The sequence below is a fragment of the Mytilus edulis genome, chromosome 9 (genome assembly GCF_963676685.1).
Source record: "Mytilus edulis chromosome 9, xbMytEdul2.2, whole genome shotgun sequence".
Taxonomy (NCBI): Eukaryota; Metazoa; Mollusca; class Bivalvia; order Mytilida; family Mytilidae; genus Mytilus; species Mytilus edulis.
In genome coordinates, this window is record NC_092352.1 from 32,134,708 (window position 1) to 32,150,742 (window position 16,035).

Below are 16,035 nucleotides of genomic sequence, written 5' to 3' on the forward strand. Positions count from 1 at the left end.
AAGACGTAATTAAATTTCATAAAGGAAGACCAATTCACATAGCTCTTAATCAATTCCAGAAAACTTGGTGAATAATGATCTTCAAGAACGAAAACTGATAAAGAAATAAATGTAAAAGCGTGGTAAGAAAATAATTTTCAACACACGCGTCAAAAACGTAATAGACTCGTCCACTGGAAAAAACGAGAATATCGTGTTAATCTGTTGTCACGCATTCCCGTTTTTATCCAAATGGACGAATTTTTTTTATTATCTATGAAACAAGAAAATTTTAAATGATCTGTTAATATTCAGTACTTTAACTTGATGTCCTGAACTTCCACCTGTCCACATTTGGACAAGTCTATTTCTATGAGAAGATGCATCTTACGGACTGTTGACAAATAAGAGAAACGAACTTATTGTGTAATTGGTTTTAAACACGGGTTTCGTTCCACAAAAATATTTGTCCAAACGACAAGTAAGGGTCATTAATAATTGATTTATCTATTTTTAGAAACGTAAACTGGAAGTTTAATTTTTTCACAACAGAAAGTGTTATCAATTCTGTTAGTGATTAATGCATTTCATTGTATAAAAAAAGGCTAATTTATTTATTTTTCAGGGATAATGCATTTGTTAGGGTCGGCGGGAATGAAAAAGCATGAAAAGTCAATTTTATTTTTATTCTGGAAATAGGCAAAATCAGGTCGGCGGATCCGTAAACCAACAAATTAAAAAATCCTGGCCTAAGTTCTAATGTGGAAGAGGAATATAGTAAAACTCTGTTTGTAATTGTCGCTTGGTTGGTCTTTTTAACAGAAAGACAGAAACAAAAAACAACAAAATATTTTAGACTCTAAGCACTTTGTTTATTTAACAAGATACAAAAATACCTCTTAACAATATAAAAATGTGAGTAAACAGTGGAAGAACTGATCTCTGACAATAAGCTGCATACAGGACGGCAAGTTGTGTTTCTGATGTAAATACTGTTGGATTTGAGCCACTAGAAAATGCCACATGTGTAGTTCAGTAATGATTTGATGAGGAACCATTAACCTTATAAAAACTTATCTCACATACAACAGGAATTGGTTTCACAAAATAGCTTACGACTAAGATCGAAAGATTGATTGTAAGTCATAAACAATTCAATATACTTATGATCAATTTAAGTCACAAGTTTTTTAGTGAAACTAATTCAGAACTTTTGTTAAGTTTGCGTCAAAAGATTATGTATTTTGTATTTGATCATGCTTTTTAAAATAATGTTTTAATTTTCATCAATGTCTTTCTGTCTGATAAACACAAAAAATTATAATTGAATAAAAATTGTTTGACAAATTGATACTGATTGATCCTCATTTTGTTGTAAAAAATCAGAAAAGATTGGCATGTTGTGGGACCTCATCAATCCTTACACATAACATGTGGTATTTTCTCCAACAGGTATTAAGATTATCTCCTGTATAAAGGAACCAACGATCGTAGCTGATGGATAAACAGTGTATGAAAATTTAATGACGTCTTCTAGCTAATACTATCTCTAACTGACAACAGTTAAATTTGAATTAAAATAAAAAGTAATTAAAATAAATCAGTGAGCTAATGATTATTGCTTTACACACACGATTACATTAGACTAGTTAATAAATAAAAAAGGAATATTGGGGGATATTTTTTTTTTTTTTATGTGTGATATTAGTTTATTTTCATTAGTTTTCCTAAATCTTTTGAATGTCTGCCAAAGAAACTTATATAGATATAATGTATTCCTTGAAATGTATGATAGAAAGAAATACATAAATGGATAGAGAGACAAAAAATATATTCTTTTATAAATAAAATTGCAAAGAGCTGACATTGTGGTCTTCAGAGATAAGTCATGTTAAGAACTCTTTCCAATGACAGTTTTCACCAAAATGTGACAGTAAGATTATAATTCCCTTCTTATAAATCCTTTAAAAAATTAAAATAAAACTTCTCAATGAATTGCAAAATGTATGATGGCGATACACTGTTGTACAAACATAAAAACCTGATCTGCAGTGAAGAGACAAAAAAGTGTCAGTTAAATAAAATACAAAAACTAATACTTTATAGTAGACATGGTAGATTGATCATTAAAAGATTAGTATTCAATATATTGTTCACAGTCAAAGCACAGAATACATATATGAAAGAACTGTGCAATGTTATATACAGCTAATTGAAATTGCTATAAATGTTTATATTGACACTATTGATGGAATGGAAGAAATAAAAATGGAACACATTATATATGCAAAAGCTAGTACCACTTGAATAGTGCTGAATTTGTAAAAAACAAACCTGATCCATTGACACTGTCAGAAGGGAGATAACTAATACAATTTGTGTAATAATAAAAGGGGAGATAACTAATATAATTTGTGTAATAATAAAAGGGAGATAACTATTGTTTTGAATTACACATCACATGTATAGTTTCTTTTTAACTAATTTTGTTGATGCATAATTCATACATTAAGCTTAGCATAGAGCTTGTTGGGGTCTCCCAAATCAGAAATACTATAAATATACCTGATGTAGTTATGAAACATTTTATATGTTGTAAACAGATTGATAGTTTGGTTTTCCAGCTTTGGAAACACTGAATCACCAGTTTTAACATAATTGGGAAGCTTATCATCACAAACTTACATACAATGATATTCCCTAGAATTACTGCCTCTAGCAAAGATTGAATTGACCTTCAGAGAACTTTTGAGGAATAGGCTTTTGACACTAAGCATTTATAAATTTCTCAAGCAGTATTTTTGGTATGAGTTATTTAAATAAACTGTGTTTAAAAAGTCTTAAATCTATCTAGACTGATTTAATCAGCTTTAGGAAAATATATCTCATGTTGAATATATTTTGTACAGCTTATTCCCATTTTGGCAATTTTTTTGCACTACACATATCTTATTTAATTACTTGATCCGTTCTTTGCCATGTGTAGTCAAAACAATAATAATTCATGTATTCAAATATATTTTTACTGTCATGAAAAGAACTTCGACAGCACATGAGTAAATTAAGTAAAATATTTTCCCTTTTAGAATTTCTACACCAGAGTGTAGAAAAAATAAGATTCATAATATAAGCACCACATTATTGCTATAAGTTTCAAAAATAAGTATGAATTAAAACTAATGGTTTGATTAGAAATAAATTGAAACTAAGCTGAAGTTCAAATTATTAATGGTAATACTATCATATAACATATAATTAAAAAAGTTTGATCAAGTTTTAAATGATTAATCAAGTATATTAAAGTGGATTACCACTACTATAAATAAAGAGTTCCATCGTAAATCACACAATGTTTACAATAACAATTATCACATTTTGGTGTTAGATGAGAGATCGGTGGATGAACGATTCTTTCCAGCAGTCTTAGCACTGTTATTCTGAAATTAGATAAAAAACAGTTAATTAAAATATTGCATACAAAAATTTACAAGTGCTTACCAATAAGTGTTTTTGTTGAATTATATATTATCAATGGAATTAAGCAACGTATCTGTTAATTTTGTCTTAGACTCTAGGCCATGTTATCCTTCATTGGAAATTTTGAAAGAGAGAGCATTTCAGATGCTACAATGAATCAAAAGCTGATCAGTGTTCAGCAAAGCTAACTTAGACACCACTATTCTTATGGAGATATTATAAAAGGTTTTATAAACTTTGTTGTAAATATAATAACGTATTTACCTCTTTGCTGGGAGACTTGAGTTTACCAAGAGCTGTAAAAGAAGTATATATATTAGATATAACTTATAAGGGGCTAACTTAGGGGGATGTTCTATCCCATGAATAGATTACCTGAGTTGTATTTCGCAAACCTGTTTAATTTGGGTCCTCAACTCTCTTCAACTTCATTTTTTTTTTTTTTTTTTTTTTAACTTTTTTGATTTGAGTGTCTCTGATGAGTTTTTTGTAAAGAAGAAACACGACTCTTGTGTAAAAAATATAATCATGGAATCTATGATGAGTTTATTATATGAATTTCCTGTATTTCATTTTTTGTTTGAAAATCATGAGAATATTACTTAAACTTCTTCCACCTTTAATGTTTCATTTACATGTAATTTAATACCGTTATACATGATATACACATAATACAAGAGAATTGCTTGAAAGGGTCATTTTTGAAAGTCAAACATTATGAAGGTTGTTTTTTTATTATCTCTGTGGTATTTAATACCTATATCTCTTATTTCCTGTTGCATAACATGTCCTTTTTGTGTGGTTATGACATAAAAATGTTCAGAATTATACATGTACATATAGTCAGACTTTTCTGTTAATTACAATTGTTTTGACGAATAAACATGATGTAATCAGATCTGAAAACGTGTAATATTATTTAAGAATTCCAATGACTGTAATTTATTTTATTTGTTTGTCTCTTTTTATATATACTTTTTGCTTTTTATTTCTTAAGAAGTTGCATATACTCTAAGCCTGTATTTCTCTTTAAAACAAAGATCACATATGTTGCAGTTGTCTAATGATATATAACGATATGATAAATTTCTTCAAAACATCTCTCATGATAGTTTTAAAATAGGTGATAGATTCTGACTGGAAATACAAAATTAAAATGAGTGTACCTTTTGCAAGATCTTCATGACTAGTTAATAATGGCGTAGATTTGGCTTTTTCTTTCCTTTCCTCTACACCTAAAAAAAAAAATGTTACACTTAAAAGGGATATATCATACATTTTTCAGGATTAAGTATTTCTTAGTTATTAGTGCCCACATTTTTGTCTCGCCTTGAGAGAGTCAAAAAGTAAGACATATGTAAACTGTTGCCATGGTCAACAATGCATTAGTTGGTGATTAGGTATAAATTAAGTAATGAGTTGGTGATACTTATGGGTAGCCTGTTAGGGTCCTTGCAAACTGGCGGATTAATGACAAAGCCTATGGTAAACCAGTAGTTGCTTATACATATGTTTTATAAAATGGTGACCATCAGATTTTATGTTGTTGCTTATTATGCTGGTGGATTGCTGTTTCATTGACATGTACTCCACATGTCCTCCTAATTCAATTTTGAATCAAAGTAATATCAAACATGTCGAAAGGGATATAATTCTAGATAGTGCTACTTAAAAATGTATTCATTAACCTTGCAGTTGTCATTGTCATCATAAGGGGAATATTTTGTTTTACTACATACTATTCTGATTCCCAATTTGATAAGAAAAAGAAGGAACTATGTACTTATTTAAGAAAATACCAAAACAATTCTGGTTGATATTGATGGCTATTTCTTTAGCACAGAAACTTATTAAGACATCTAACTTACTTAGTTGACTGGTCCGTACTTGTGGGGTAGGAGGAGGTGTAGGAATATACTTACTAAGTTGACTGGTCCGTACTTGTGGTGTAGGAGAAGGTGTAGGAGTATACTTACTAAGTTGACTGGTCCGTACTTGTGGTGTCGGAGGAGGTGTAGCTGTATACTTACTAAGTTGACTGGTCCGTACTCGTGGTGTCGGAGGAGGTGTAGCTGGTTTCTTTTCTACTTTAACAGCATTTTTCTTCACAGTAGGATCAATGTGCATGAATATATTTCCTCCTGAGAACACTTCTGGTGGCACTTCTTGTTTAGATATATCTATTATATTATCATCACTATGGTCAGATGTCACTATAGTTGGAGTTTCCTCCCTTTTTTTCTCAATTAAATCCTTGTCGTTCAGAATTTTAATTTTGTCTTTCTTTTGTTTACTTTTTTCAGCAGAACCAGTTTTATTTTTATTCCTTTCAGCAGAATCAGTTTTATTTTTATTCCTTTCAGACGAATCTGTTTTGTCTTTTTTCCTGTCTTTTGAATCACTTGTATCACTTTTAACACTAACTTTGTCTGAGTACACTAGTTCAAGGTCATCTGGCACAGCTAAAGATGAGTTGTTTGAACTGTCATTAAAAAGCTGTAAAAGAAGTCAAATATGTTATTTATTTGTTATTTGTCTGGAATCGAAATATTTTATGGTTGCTTTATTTTCTTTTGTCAATTGTTAATGGCCATGTTTAATATTGTTTAAACTTGTGTTGTGGTGTTGCTGTCACGTTGATTTATACAACTAATCTATTAACAAATCAAAATGGACTGATTCACATATGTTTATGCTTTATATATATGAAAATTACAAAGTTAAGTTTTCAAATTATTTTGATAGTTTATGTTCCTGTCATTAGTAGGAGTAATTCTTAACCTTGAAATGTTGGAAAAAAGTAATAACTTTATTTTTAAAATGTTTCTTGCCAGTTTTCTCTGTGTTATACAGGTAAAAATATAATTTTATAGTATAAAAATCTTTATAAAATGGGTTTTATGTCTTTGTCAGACGTCTATAATGAGATACAATGCAATAAAAAAGTAATAAATATATAAAAAGATCAAATTTACATGTACATGCATATGATTAAGTATACTGTCAAATGCATTTAACAATAAATTTATACATGTTAAACTAAGGAATAAATGAATAACTTCGTTGTAGTTTTTATGTTGAATCAGCAGTTTGAATTTCAGTTTGAAAAAAAAGGTCAAGTTTTGATCTCTTACATAAAACAAGATAGAAACATATCTATTAAATCTTTTTCTATTTTTTAAAAGTTTGTGTGAATATTCTTTCACATGCTATGCTTTTAAATGCAGTCTTATTAATACCTTTAGATATGTCCACACTGTTTTTTAAATGTGTCAGTTAAATATTACTTCCATGGTCAGTTGCATGAAAAGTGTATACAATGTAACAGGAATTTATCTCTTCAAAATAACAGAAAGATTTACTTCTTTTCAAATGTATCTTTATATAAATGAATAAGAAAATGTTGTTTGGTTGCCAACAAGACAACTTTCCACCAGACCCTAAATGATGTAGATGTTTGCAAAATATGTTTATCTAAAATATATATCTTTTGTCATATGCATATTTGTACTACTATTATCTAGAATATGCATCTATTTTCAAATACATTATTGTATATCTAAAAAATATATATATATATTATTAAATGTATATTTGCATATCTAGAGTATATCTTGTCAATACTTATGACAGATACATTACCAAACTCATCTGCAAATAAGCAAGTTCTATTGTTAAGTTTGCAATGTGAAAAAAACTTTTCAAGAGCCTTATCATTTATGTAAAAGAAAACTCATAAAGGTCCTAAAACTGAACCTTGAAGGACTCTGTGTGCACACCTTGTAACTATTTTAGCCTTTTGCAATGAAGACATTTTTTTTATTTTTTCAAACTGTTTTAGATCCTTTCAGATTGTATGGAATTTTTAAATTTCTATTTAAAGAGTACTTTGCCAAACCAAATCAGTTTTCACTAAAAAAGTACAAGTTATTTATGGATTTTCGATGCACAGTTTGCAATGACAACTTGATACTAGCTTGGTAAAAAGTTATCTAACATACTGAATTAACCTTGATGTGATATATAAAAACTGTTGGCACACCTTGAAAACCAATTTCCCCAAAACCATCAGCTATTAATTAAAACACACAAGTAATTGCAATTTATCCGTAGTTTTGTCCTCAATTTTTTCAAAAACCTTTTCCTTATAATGATGCAATATTTTGCACACAGATTTCATTGCCAGCAAATCCTACACAGATATAGATTATTAAGGCCATTGAATTTGTGATTAAGCATCCCTGAAGTTATGAATAATATACATACAAGATCTGGATTTGTCTCCCTTGCTCGTTTTCTTCTAACAGCAGCTGATGATCTGTTTCTGTTCTTTGGAGGTGGAGCTCTTTTATGCTGTTTTGAAGGAACATTAATTAATTTTCAATTGTATAGGCATATTGTACAATGTTCAAAACAAATAAACTGACTTATTTAGCCTAAAGACTTGCATGACCTTTTAAAAAATTATAGTTCAATGACATGGGAGTCTTATCTTGAAAGGAAAGGTCCTTGAATGAACAATACACTGTTTGTCCCCATATGTTTGAAGTCTGGGTGGTAAATATATTTCAAGGCCTATGTAAGTCTAAAAAATAATATAACCATATCCAGCTGGTATCTTTTGTTTTTAAAAGAAAAGCAATGTCATATGCCACGATAGAAAGTTGTTTGTTTGCAAAATGGATAACTATTTATTCCTACATGTATATATGTAAGTAACAATTTTGGTTTGAAATGAATTTCTAATCTGAATATACTTTTTTTTTGTGGGACACAAGATAATTTCTGTGATAGAAAATGAAATGACATCTTATAAATAGTACATACAGATCTTAATACTGAAGTATCTCTGACTATCACACCAAATTCATCGTTCTCATCTACATCAGCAATAACTACATCTGGGTTTTCTGGCTGTTTGTATCCCCTGTAAGTACAAAGATAATGGATCTTCTTCAATTCTTTTGTTTAGATGATAGCAGGTAGTGAGTTCAAAGTTTTAAAGAAAAGCAACCCCTTTAACTTTATTCTTAGTCAGAAGAGTCCTATTTTATAAGAATCAATTGTTCTAACTTTTGATGAAATAATTATATGAATCAAAGTAAAAATACTGAATTTTATGCATTCAGATTAAATTTTTCCTAAATATTTTTTACCAGGAATGCTAAGAGACAATGTTAAAAGGCGCAAACAATTATAAATTATAGGTAATTACTGGAAGCTTTGAAATACAGCATAATTCTGCATTGAAGGGATTTCTATCCTGTTAAAATATATATATGACTTTTATTCCTTGACAGCTTGTTGTTCTGCATTTATCTGCGAGGACATATTTTTATCAGTGACATCTCAAACTACACAGGCACTTTCAGAGTTCGCTTGATATGAAGGTTTAAAAGTCTTAGAAACAATTTATTTTAAGTTTAATAGAGCCAGCATTATTCTTGTAACTACCCTAAATCATCATCAGGAGTTGTCTCCCTTTCTGCCCTGGTAATCTCCTCTGAGACAGTTGCATTCTGGTTCTCATCCTCAGGTGTCTTTGAAAGCCTAGAAGGACTTTTACCCTTTAAAATAAAAAATAAAAAATGCATGTATTTGATGCATACTTGACTGTAGTTTCAGTAAGATATTTCAGGTATACAAATATACAGATGACCTTGATCTTTCTAAATAAGTGAGATGGTAGAAATCTTTATTAGAGTAAATTTCATTATTTCTAGGCGAGCAAGCCAACCAACTCTTACTCTGCATGCATTAAGAAATTGACTATAATATTTAGTTAATACTGCCATATTTTATAAATTATGAAATAAATTTAACCAAGGGTGTCTTTTGTTTAGCTGTACAAATGTACTATGTTTTTAAATACCTCCTGTGATGGAGTAACTCGTGCATAATTTCTAAAATCAAACAGTTGTCTATTTCATCATATATTGCTTCTACAGACTTTGTAGTTCTTAAAATATTTCTTTAGGTTAATGTTTTCTTCAATCGTGTTGTGCAGAGTTCATTACCAGGATGTTGACCTCTGTTTCTATTTTAGCCAATTCCTCTGCTTTATGTTTTGATTTGATTTGATGAGATGTAGTTTTATAAATAAATGTTGCAAAAAATCAGCAATTTTTATATTTGTTTATATCTGTAGATTATATCCTTCATGCCTTTAGGAAATAAGTTATTTGTAACAAATTATGATAGATCAGCTGCAAGGCTTTAGTGATATGGCATGCTAGGAGAAATCTATAATTATATCCTAATTGTCATTATTTTGAATCAGATGAACCACACAGGTTATATATTGGGAACAATTTGATGCTGTGCCAATCTGCCAGAAAGATTAAGGATTTGGACTTTTCAGTAAAGGGTGTTGGTTATTCAAGTGGTACTCAGTGTAAATAATTGTACAAATCTTCTGATGTCAAAAGAACAGTGACCTGCTACAAAATGTTACACATATACACAAAATTTTCTGCTAAAGTTAAAACTTGTGGCATTTTTGTTCTGGAAGATTTGCAGATCCTGCAATATTCACTTTAATTTAGATACTTTTCATTAAAGTAAACAAAAACACAAATATGTTGATAAAGTTTCCATAGCAATAATAATATAAACAGATGTAAACACACACCCAATGTAAATTGCCAAGAATTTTCCCTCTTTGTCTGCTATCATCATCAGTACTTTGATCCTTAGGTATCTAATGTGTTTTATGTTTTATTATCTGTAGGATTATTTAGATTCGGATGTTTATATGTATAAGCTGTCGTATGTAAATAGTAGATCATCTTTGAAGAGAGTGGGCATCATTGATAAATCAGACTGAGCAGCTGTCAGTTTGTTATGTCATTGTGACCCAAGGTCATACCGTGTTTAAAAATTCTTTGACTTAAGAAAAATTGAATTTCTTTTATAAGCAAATGTCTACATGTCTGTTTACATTTTATGGATTAAGATGTAAACAAATTTAGAACTTGATGCAATTGAAAATACTGTCAAATATTAAAATTTATTGACTTTCTTTGAAATTCTAATTATATAGAATAGTGTGATTATCTTAAATTTTTATTTTTACCCTGCAGTTTAATAACCTCATTCTATTGCTCATGTGGCATACATAATGCCTTGGTTATCATACACCTTAGGCTAGATTTGTTATGAATGAGACTTAAATATTTGTTAAACTTTCATTTCATACCCAATGCCAAGGTTAATATATTCTGAAGACTTTCACATGATTGTGAGGTCTATTTGGGCATTATCTACAATTTCATGAATAATGCCAAGATGTTATATTCTGAAGACTTAGCATGAAGGAGATGGGTCTTATCATTAGGGTTATGCCTACCATGCCATATACAATTCCTTCGTTCTCCAAAGCTTTAAAAGCATTACTTTCTGGCCGTTTCCTCACATGTCTTATTGGACCTGGAGATGGTTGGGTGGGTCTATAACTAGGGTTATACCTACCATGCCATATACAATTCCCTGGTTCTCCAAAGCTTTGAAAGCATTACTCTCTGGTCGTTTCCTCACATGTCTTATTGGACCTGGAAATGGTTGGGTGGGTCTATAATTAGGTTTATACCTACCATGCCATATACAATTCCCTGGTTCTCCAAAGCTTTGAAAGCAAAGCTTTGAAAGCATTACTCTCTGGTCGTTTCCTCACATGTCTTATTGGACCTGGAAATGGTTGGGTGGGTCTATAATTAGGTTTATACCTACCATGCCATATACAATTCCCTGGTTCTCCAAAGCTTTGAAAGCAAAGCTTTGAAAGCATTACTCTCTGGTCGTTTCCTCACATGTCTTATTGGACCTGGAGATGGTTTGGTGGGTCAATAATTAGGTTTATACCTACCATGCCATATACAATTCCCTGGTTCTCCAAAGCTTTGAAAGCATTACTTTCTGGCCGTTTCCTCACATGTCTTATTGGACCTGAAGATGGTTGGGTGGGTCTATAACTAGGGTTATACCTACCATGCCATATACAATTCCCTGGTTCTCCAAAGCTTTGAAAGCATTACTTTCTGGCCGTTTCCTCACATGTCTTATTGGACCAGGGGATGGTTGGGTTGGTATCACTCCTTCAAATGCTTTGATCTTTGATTTTATAGATGTTATTTCTTTTTCTTCTTTTTCTGATCTGTAAAACACATATCATACATTATGTATTTTTTCAACTTTTGTATATACTTTGGTGTTTCATAATTTCAAATGAATGATATATCAAACATTTGTTTGAAGAATATCTTACTAAATAATAGAAGTTAAGGAGAGGACAAAAGTCAAAATATAAAAGCATGGGAAAGTTTGATACAATTTAAACTTTAAGAGGATGTTAAGAGAATGAATCATGAAATATATGGTTAATAAAAAATAAGTTTTTGTATAAAATTATTATGTGATAACAAAACAAAGGAATTAGATCATCAATATCTTATTTATATCCTTGACTATTAAAGATGAATCAATATACTTGCATTATAATTATTCTAATGAGGTGTGGTTTTATGGTATTATATGAGCATTATGATTTATACTCATTATCCATGAATTATTTGCTTCATAGATATATGCAAAAGAAACAAGCAATTCACATTGAATTACTGCATGCTGTATCATTGTAAATGAGCTACACTTACCAGTTACCAATTGACAATGCAAAGTCCTCTCAACCCTATTCTTTCAATGCTATATAATAATGTACTAAATCTCCTCTTAGCATTCACTTTAAAAGACCCTTGCAACACCTCTTAGAGGAGTCAGTAGATTGCATTTCTGTCCTTATCCAATATACCCTCCAGACGCAGTTCAAATTTGCCTGACCTTTATCCCAGATGACCTCTATTGTCATGATTATATGACCTATCTATTGTTTATTTGTTCTGAACATACATGAAATATTTGCCACTGGACATTGAACAATTAACAATCAATTAATAAAATCTCTTAGTTTGATGGCATAGCCAGTTACCAAGTGAGGAGCAAATTGCCATAACCACTTTTTGGCATTTCTAGTGGTTATTATCCTATTTACCTTCTGACACCTTACTACTAATGTGATTATTAGCAATCAACATCTACACATGTAAAACCCAGATGGTAAGATTACTCCTTATCAATGGTCATTACTACATCAGCAGTTTTAAAGTTCATGTTGAGAACACTGTATAGTAAGGGGCACAAATATTGTCAGTGAACCAATGCTTGATATTTGAATTAAGTTACTAACCTAGATCAGAATATACAGTCAGACCTGTAAAGTCCTGTATATAAAGGTCATTCTCAAGGTCAAAGAAAATTGACCTTTAAAGAAAGGTGACCTTTTAACTGAGATTTAAAATACACAAGTACTACTGCAGTTAGAAGATTAGAAGGTGACCTGCCAAGAAAGGTTTTCACTACTGTAGTTTTAATTGTTATATTTGACATCAGGTAATGAATACCCACAAAGCCACTGATGCTCACAAAGGTGTAGAAATTGTCTTGATGAGCCGTGCTCTCAAAGAAATTTAAAACCTGAAAATCCTCTGCTGTCAATTTTTTTTTATAAAGGCTTTTGTTTTTACTGTTATGAAACCATTATTTGATATTAAAGTTTAAATTGAGATGTATTATTTCCTGAATAAATATATACGCACAATATTATACTTCAATATAAGGTTGATATCTAAGATAAGGTCAAAATCTTATCGAATGATTTCCTGTATATTATTTACAAGCAACTTTATATTTAAAAATATTTTTTTTACATTCCATTTTACAGAGTCACTATACCTTCTTGAGAGGTAATTCTTTGGATATTTTTATTAGTTACTTATATCATGTACATGACTCAATCATTACAGGTATATATTTTTAGCTGACAAGAATAAAAGCTGTCATTGCCCAGGAATAAACATGTAACAATGTAGACTATTATGTATCATGATGTATATGTGAGGTCATTGTTGTGTGTTCGGTGCAAGTATAAACTTCCTTTTCTACTCCAGATATTTGTAAAGTGTACCAACCAATTAGGTTAAGACACACGTATGCATAATATTTTGTAAAATCACTTTCTTAGATAAACATGATAAATTTATCATATGATATAACAACACCTACACATTTTGAATAATGGGAAAGACAACAGTTCACTGAAACCCTATTCAAAAACATTAAGAGTTTATAGTGGGGTCTGTTTCAATGTTTCTTTTCCACTTTCAAAGATACAAAGAGTATATACTCTTTCAAATTTCCAAAGAATCTAAAGAATTTGTGAAATACATGACAGTTAGCAATCAATGGCATAAAACAGAACATTCTCTAAATATTTGACAATGATGCAAAAAAGATATGCTTGTTAATAGATAGAAATAGATTGAAAGACAAGCCCTGGTTAGATTAAGCATGTTTAGTGTTATTTCCAGACAACCTACCCCTGACTTTCAGTATGAATTTTCTCTTCATCTTTTAGAAGTTCATCTCCAGAATCTTTTCCAGAATCCACTTGTTTATCATTTCGTGTCTTCACTTCTTCTGATTGTGAAGTTTGTCGTTTTTTCCGACAACAACATTGGAATATAGCCACTAATATTGACATACTAAATAAGACAGTTAAAGTCCCTGCTATAGGTAGAACCATACTAAATGATGACTTATTCTCCTCTGATTCCTGAGTCAATGCCTCGGCAAGACTCACATCTTCACTATTACTATTTTTATATTCTCTAACATTTCCTGAATATTTGTGTGTACCGGTTGTAACGTACTTAACTTCCTGAGGCAGTTGTACATAATGTACATCTGTTGGTTTAAATATAACATTTCTGGCAGGATCCTTGATATTAAATTGCAGTTTTAACTTATTATTTACATATGTATCTTCTTTGATGTGCTTTCTTTTGTTGAATATCGTATCCACATGGGAATAAGATCTCTTTTCATATGGAAATGACCATGTTGTCGATGGTATATAAATTAATATTAAAAAATACAAACGTCCTAAAAATGAATACAACTTCATTTTCTATTGAGCAGGAAATAAATAAATCCAGAGGTGCAAAATCATTGTGAACTGTTACACACCAATTCTATCCTAGTGTTATACATCCTTGTGTATATGTGTATATAAGTGCAATCACCCTGCAGGTACTCTTTGTACATAGATCAATTATAAAAGTTTGAAAGGAAAAACAAGGTAATTAGTAATCCGTGTGTGTATACATAAGTACTTAGTTTACATTCCTTGTGTTATAATCTGACCAGCTGATCTTCATCTCCCTACACTAAGAAGATCATCAAATAAAACACAGTCTATTGTTATTACCAGGTCATGGGAATCTCACTATATTACAAAAAAAGAAAACACTTGATCAATATAGACAGTCAATTGATACATTTAAATAAAAATTTCTAACCTGTGGTTTAGTGGGAAGTCCCTTTAATCAGCAAATATCCAGAAAATTTTGAAAATCCCGAATTATGAATTTGAGACATAAACATTAGAGAGATGTAATTGAATCCTTTGTGACATGAAAGATTTGATTGTTGAAAGATCAATACTGCACCAAGTAAAATTATAATGTCTCTCGATTAGTCATCTGTGCCATGTAGAAAACTGGTGGAAATATCTCCCTGACTCACATTCCACATACCCCTATAATACAATCTTAAGATAAACAATATTTGTTTTTACTTCTTACTGAGTTATAAAATATGCATTAGTTTTGACATTGATAACAGAAAAGAATTGACATATTTTCATCACTTAGAAATCATCAAGGCTAATATTTTTTCTTTTTAACAGAGGTATTTTGAATGATATTTTGTATAAAAATTATTTAAAATTAAATAAATGTACATAATTACGTTAGTTTGTATGAAGAACTAAATCTGCTGTGTAAACTAAAGTGTTCTTTTAACAAGTATATCATAAAATCCAAGGATTTAAAACTGCATTTAAATACTATCTTTCAAAGTTAAAATCTCCTTGAGAAAGTTCTTTTTGAAGTATTTACAGCTATGCAATAACTTGTTAATAGTTTGGTTATAGCATTTCACATGATTTTGATGACATGTAAAAACCTACCTGAGCTACAGGTAACATTGATTGATTCCCATATGGTTTATGAATAATTCAGACCATAACATTGTAGATGTGTTTATTTTTACACTTTATCAATAATCATTCAATCATGTTATTCCATTCATGATAACTCCCAACAGTCATAAGGCTTTTGCCCTTTGAGAATAGAATTGAACTAGACACTTTTTTTAAAGATAGAATATAATTTTTACAACTGACCCACTAGAAGACAATTTCTACCAACTGCTGTCTAGAAATACAGGAAAGATGCATGTAACTATTTGTAGATATTGATATTGATTGGACGACCTACTGTCGAGTGTTGGCCTAATTACAACAATTGGACAGTTTTCTCCTCTTATAACTTCTTGAAAATAATTGGCTATGGTTTGTATAAGATTGTGTGATGTGATGTTACAAAGTATTATATATACCATAGATATATAAACCCATGGGTATTACATCTATGTATATACTTACCTTAAATAAATTTTGTTTCC

General features: G+C 30.3%; 2 protein-coding genes across 5 annotated transcripts in view; one reads left to right on the plus strand and one right to left on the minus strand.

The window, feature by feature from the left end:
* The window catches only part of LOC139488167 (set1/Ash2 histone methyltransferase complex subunit ASH2-like), a 45,319-nt gene that overhangs the window by 19,284 nt on the left and 10,000 nt on the right, over positions 1-16,035 (plus strand). The window lies entirely within an intron of this gene.
* On the minus strand, positions 830-15,810 carry LOC139488166 (DNA ligase 1-like). 3 transcript variants are annotated; one of them, XM_071273596.1, is made up of 10 exons: positions 15,539-15,810; positions 13,887-14,794; positions 11,443-11,608; positions 8,911-9,023; positions 8,284-8,383; positions 7,723-7,809; positions 5,487-5,952; positions 4,623-4,691; positions 3,721-3,752; positions 830-3,416 (listed from the first exon to the last, which is right to left on the minus strand). In XM_071273596.1, the coding sequence occupies exons 2-10, from the start codon at positions 14,471-14,473 to the stop codon at positions 3,348-3,350; spliced, it is 1,689 nt and encodes a 562-aa protein (XP_071129697.1). In that variant the 5' UTR covers positions 14,474-14,794; positions 15,539-15,810; the 3' UTR covers positions 830-3,347. The 3 variants fall into 3 exon arrangements, with proteins under 3 accessions (XP_071129697.1, XP_071129698.1, XP_071129699.1); XM_071273597.1 differs by having other exon boundaries at positions 15,755-15,809; XM_071273598.1 differs by lacking the exon at positions 15,539-15,810 and adding an exon at positions 15,319-15,430.